This window comes from Oryzias melastigma, linkage group LG17, assembly GCF_002922805.2.
Source record: "Oryzias melastigma strain HK-1 linkage group LG17, ASM292280v2, whole genome shotgun sequence".
Classification (NCBI taxonomy): domain Eukaryota; kingdom Metazoa; phylum Chordata; class Actinopteri; order Beloniformes; family Adrianichthyidae; genus Oryzias; species Oryzias melastigma.
In genome coordinates this window covers 2,611,617-2,617,777 of record NC_050528.1, presented here as the reverse complement: position 1 = coordinate 2,617,777, position 6,161 = coordinate 2,611,617, and the positions used below count along the sequence as shown (strand labels likewise).

General features: G+C 50.9%; 1 protein-coding gene across 1 annotated transcript in view; it reads right to left on the bottom strand.

The window, feature by feature from the left end:
- Positions 1-4,871, bottom strand: part of LOC112139422 (caskin-2) — a gene marked incomplete in the record, with an annotated part of 32,345 nt that extends 27,474 nt beyond the window's left edge. The window contains 1 exon segment of the mRNA XM_024262218.1: positions 4,643-4,871. Within this exon segment, the coding sequence (XP_024117986.1) occupies positions 4,643-4,733 (91 nt within the window).
- Positions 4,872-6,161: the final 1,290 nt, after the last annotated feature.

Below are 6,161 nucleotides of genomic sequence, written 5' to 3'. Positions count from 1 at the left end.
TTGCCTCCTCCCCTCCTCCCCTCAGCGCCTCCTCCCCTCCTCCTCTCCTCCCCCCAAAGCCCCGGAGCTGTCCCACAGCCAGCCATTGTCCGGGCCGCCTGAATGCGGCGGGAAGAAAGGCCCATGATGTCACGCCGCTGGAATGCCGGCCCGGAAAGCTACCTTTCAGAGGGACAGCGGAGATGGAAGCTCTCCGCCTCCAGGCCCGCGTGGCCTCGCGCACGCCACGGAGTCAGAGCCGATCAGAGGAGCGCCGCGGGACGAGTGACGGGGAACGCTGCTGCTCCTCACGAAGAGGGAGGACGCGGCGCCGGGGTCAGCTGCAGCGGAGGCGATCCTAACCTGACCGGACGGGGCACGTGCACGCCCCTCCGTGCACAGAGCATGGGTCATGTGACCGGCTCTTACATAACAGTCACAGAGAACGGCCTTCCTGTGGAGGGGGGGTTCCCGCCCCAGAAAGATGACAGAACAGAGTTCTGCAGCCAAACTTCCAGAGGAACCAAAACAGAATAAGAAATGAGGAAGAACCGAGAGGAATATTCTAAACTCGGATCAGAACGGAGCCGGACGTGAATATTCATGATGAATATTTAAGAGATCACACGGCTTCAGAAAACTCAGCGAGGGGGAGGCGGCTTCAGCAGGAAACCTTCAGACGCGTCAATCAGAGTCGCTGGAAGAGTCGGAGGAAACCAGCAGGTCATAACGTTACCGTGACGACGACCAACCGCCAGAACCGGGTTTAGAACGACGTGGTTCCGTGTTCTAGTTTTCCTGCTTTCATCTCAGACCAAAGAAACTGGATCCACTGTTGTCACGACGACCGGTCAGAGCCCAGTCAGTATTATGGGATGGATGAGCGCCAACAGTTTCCGTGTTCTGCTCTTTGACCTTCCTGGGTTTAAGGTGAACTGTTGGGTTTAAAACCAGAAGTTCTGACGGTCCGAGTGGTTCTGGATCCAGAGGACTTGATAGTTTTGGTTTAGTTCGTGTTCTTGTTGCTCTTTGTGAGAATGGACTGAAGTCTGAACTCAGGTGTGATGATCAATGCCCCCATTGGCCAGGAAACCTGGGGGCGGAGCAACAGAACCTGTTCCAGTGTTACCTGCTGGTTTCTGCAGAACCCCATCGTCTTTTTCTTCTCCAGAACTTCCTCCTCTCGTACCTTCATGAGGATTTGTGACGTTTTCTTCCTTCACCTGTTCAGGATGCTGAAGCCCCGCCCCCCCATGGTTCCTCTGAAAACAGCAGCTGCGTGAAGCTTCTTCTGTCCAGGAGGAACGCCGTCTCCTCGCCACCGCCAGTTTCTCCACAGTTCACAGCTTTTACTGAGGCAGCTCCTGGCGTTTGGACCTTGGCCGGACCAGAACCACTTCATGCTCACAGTGTAAGTGAACCCAGTCTGGTCTGGACAGGTGTGAGTTCACCTGAGAAGGGTTCAGGACAAAGACTTTGCTGCTCCAGAATTTCCTCATCCGATCCGGTTCTGGTCTGAACAGGAAATGGTTTTGAGGAGAACCGCTTCAGTTATCCTGAGACGGGTCAGAACCATGGGCCCCCTCTCTGTGACTGAGGACAGCAGTATTTCACATGGGGCCTCACACGCCCCCCCACACCTGTGTGCTCAGACGACCCTCCATCCTGGAACTGGAGGTCCAGTGTCAACACCAGAACCCAGTGGGTCGAGACGGTCCTGCAGGACAGGAAGAACTTCGCAGTTCTCAGGATCCACCACAGCATCATGAACTGGACCAACGGTGGAACCAAAGCTCAGCAGATGAAGCGAAGCCGCCTCCACTGCCAGGACTGTGAGAAGAACCCGGAGCTCAGGAGCCTCCAGCATCAGTTTTGACCTGGTTCCAGGCTGGTTCCAGGCTGGTTCCAGGTTGGTTCCAGGCTGGTTTCAGGTTGGTTCCAGGAAGGTTCCAGGCTGGTTTCAGGAAGGTTCCAGGAAGGTTCCAGGCTGGTTTCAGGAAGGTTCCAGGCTGGTTCCAGGTTGGTTCCAGGAAGGTTCCAGGCTGGTTTCAGGAAGGTTCCAGGAAGGTTCCAGGCTGGTTCCAGGATGGTTTCAGGAAGGTTTCAGGAAGGTTCCAGGTTGGTTCCGGGCTGGTTCCAGGCTGGTTTCAGGAAGGTTCCAGGAAGGTTCCAGGCTGGTTCCAGGCTGGTTTCAGGATGGTTTCAGGCTGGTTCCAGGCTGGTTCCAGGCTGGTTCCAGGCTGGTTTCGGGCTGGTTTCGGGCTGGTTTCAGGTTGGTTCCGGGCTGGTTCCAGGCTGGTTTCAGGCTGGTTCCAGGCTGGTTCCAGGTTGGCTCCAGGCTGGTTCCAGGTTAGTTACAGGCTGGTTTCAGGCTGGTTCTAGCAGTTGAAGGTTGGGTCCTGAAGAACCCCTCGGTGACCGCTCTGGGCTCTCCTCATCTCAGCCTCTCTAGGGCTGTGGATCGTTGCTTAGATGGCGATCTGATCCGATTGGATTCACGAATCAAATCACGATTCTTACTTTTTAATATGTTTATTGCTATGTGTATGTCTATTTACTGGATGGATGAAAACTGAAATTATTTGTAGTTAATCATCTTTTATACATTTATTTAGAACAGGAGATCAGAATCAACTAAACTGATAAAAAACACAAAGATTCAGATAAAAATAAATTTTGTCATTTTTAATTTTTTGTTATCAATCTTCTGGTTCAGCAGTAAAACAACATAAAATGATAAAAATCTCTGCTGTTTTGGATCATTTAACAACAGAATCTGAAAATGTTCTCCACAGTTTTCTATCCTCAAAGTTCTTCAATATTTTACGTTCTAAGCATCACATAATGCTGCAGAGTTCGTATGAAAAAGTATTTTTTTCACAGCAGAATCAGCTGATTCACGTTGATTACATCCACCTTTCAGCAGCGCGAGGCTGTTTCTTCAGAATAAGATGGAGTTTCGTTAATTACGTCAAATGTTCAGGGTTATCATAGTCAAAAGAATGTAAACACTGGAGCTAAAGCTCCGATGTTAAAGCTAATTCCTTGTTTCAGAAGTTATGTCTGTGAGCGGAACTTCAGTCTCAGTTTCTGAACAGAAAAAAGCTCTCGCTAGTTTTACTTTGAAAACCGGAAGCTTCACCGTCATGAAGATGTGTTTACTTCCGTTGGCGGTACCGCGGCTCTTTGTTTTAGTTAGTAAACTTAAAATCCTACATTAATCTGCATCTCAGAACAAAAATACATCGTCCTCAGATGATATTATGATCGTATTTTACTACAATTTACTACATTTATAAAGATCATGAATCAACGATCTCGGACGTCACGAATATCCGTACTCGAATTTTTGGGAGCAGATCGTAAGTGTTCGAGCACCCGGATACTCGTTACTGAGAAAAAGCCTCTCGTCCTGAAATTCTCCAGAACTTCCTGCTGGTCCTGCTGGACCGAAGTGGCAGATGTTGGAGAACCGAGTCCTGGTCCCACATGCTCCTCAGACCCAACATGAGACGTCACTTCTGCCTGAGCTTCAAACCGGACAATCAGAATGAAATTAACTGTTCTCCAGAAAAGACGAGAGGAGCTTTGAGTACAACACCTGTAACCTCACCTGGGAACACCCTTAAACTAACCTGAAAACACCTGTAACCTCACCTGACAAGACTTGTAACCTCACCTGGGAAAACCCTTAAACTAACCTCAAAACACCTGTAACCTCACCTGACAAGACCTGTAACCTCACCTGAAAACACCTGTAACCTCACCTGGGAACACCTGTAATCTCACCTGAAAACACCTGTAACCTCACCTGAGAACACCTTTAACCTCACCTGACAAGACCTGTAACCTCACCTGGGAACACCTGTAATCTCACCTGAGAACACCTTTAAACTAACCTAAAAAAACACCTGTAACCTCACCTGACAAGACCTGTAACCTCACCTGAGAACACCTGTAACCTCACCTGAGAACACCTGTAACCTCACCTGAGAACACCTTTAAACTAACCTGAAAACACCTGTAACCTCACCTGACAAGACCTGTAACCTCACCTGGGAACACCTGTAATCTAACCTGAGAACACCTTTAAACTAACCTGAAAACACCTGTAACCTCACCTGAGAACACCTTTAAACTAACCTGAAAACACCTGTAACCTCACCTGGGAACACCTGTAATCTCACCTGAGAACACCTTTAAACTAACCTGAAAACACCTGTTACCTCACCTGGGAACACCTGTAACCTCACCTGGGAACACCTGTAATCTCACCTGAAAACACCTGTAACCTCACCTGACAAGACCTGTAACCTCACCTGAGAACACCTGTAACCTCACCTGAGAACACCTGTAACCTCACCTGAGAACACCTTTAAACTAACCTGAAAACACCTGTAACCTCACCTGAAAACACCTGTAACCTCACCTGAGAACACCTGTAACCCCCCCCCGGACAACACCTGTATTGTTTTTTTTTTTATTATCCTGGTCAGAGTTCTCATTTTTACTTAGAAGCTATTTTTAAATCAGTAAAAACTGAAGAAAAAAAACTATGTTTGATGGAAAACCAACAACTTCCTGTGATTAAGAAGAACTGAGAGAAGGTTTGCAGCAGAGGAGACGGTCGGAACCAGAACCCGGGTTCTAGAGCTGGACTTACTGGTTCTGCTCTTCAGCTTGGACAGCAGCTTCTGGGTTGTTATCAGGTCTCCGCTCTTCACTGCCTGCAGCAGCTCCTGCTCCTTCCCCATGCTTCCTCCTCTTCCTCAGTCTACTCAGAAACCCCGCCCCCTCAGGGCCCCATGATGAGGCGGAGAGAACCTCCTCTTCTGATGAAGCTCCGCCTCCTCACTGATGGAGATGCACTGACTGAGAAAGAGGAGGAGGAGAATCCTGGGAGAAAAGAGGAAGGTCAAAGATTAGAAAAGAGGGAAAGATCTGACCTCTTCAGCTTCAGAGAACGAAGCTCAAGAGTCCTGCTCACATAGAGCACCTAAACGCATCAGTACTGTTCAGGATCCGGATCTTCATCTGGACTTTTCTCAGTCAAACCAGAGACACGTTGGCTCAGAAATACAGCAACACAGCTGATGGACTTCTGCAGGTATGAGCTGAAGCTCCGCCCCTCACTGACCGATGTCTACAGGTATGAGTGGAAGCTCCACCCCTCTAACACCAGCTGACCAACATCTGCAGGTATGAGCTGAAGCTCCGCCCCTCACTGACCGATGTCTACAGGTATGAGTGGAAGCTCCACCCCTCTAGCACCAGTTGATAGACGTCCTCAGGTGTGAGCTGAAGCTCCGCCCTCCTTCTAAAAACTGGATTTTTGCTATTGAAACTCATTTCAGGGGAAAACCTGACAGAAATGTTTTGGTTTCCAGTCTGACACACCTGTGTGACGTCATTACAGAGGACACCTGAACGCACCGGCAGCTCCTCTGCTGTGTAAACACAGTAGGGCCGTCCAGGCTGACGATCAGGAGGGGGCAGAGCCCTACCCCCCAGTCCCGGTTCTGAAGTCCAGACCCGCAGCTCCAGTTACATAAGGACCCCCCACCCCCACGCGGCAGCGGCGCGGGGCGGGCCCGGGTCCGCCAGCAGTCTCCTCTGCGGGACCTCCGCCCCGAGCCTCGGGGCTCCGAGCCTCGGGGCTCCGGCAGCGATCGGACTCCTCCGGCCCGGACCCCCGGTGCCGCTCCGCCTCGGGGCGACTCTGTCCGCCACTTTCCCGCTCTTGGACCCGGTTTCTAGCCTAGATTTAGCCCGAACTTGCCTTTTTCGTCTCCGTGAAAACTTTCCGGAGGATGGCCGTGAACGCACCGCGGCAGCCTGGAATCCGAGCGCCGGGAAAGTGGAGTTCTTCCCGCCGGAAAAACCTTCAAAGCCTCGTTCACGCTGCTTCTCACGCGCTCGCGGCAGAACTGCGCCTCTCCTCTGCGCATGTCTGACCCAAAACCATCGAACAGGACCGAACCGTCCGCGGTATGGACCCCCCCGTTGACTTTTCCCTCCTCTCTCTGGACGCCACACTCTCCGCTGGATTCTCCCGATTTTACACACGCCGTCAACGCACCGCGAACGCAGCACGAGACTTCCGGTGGGGGGGGGGCTGTCAAAATAAAATGCAGATTCGTTCAAAATTGAAAATATTCTTCATTTGATTTATTCCATCATTA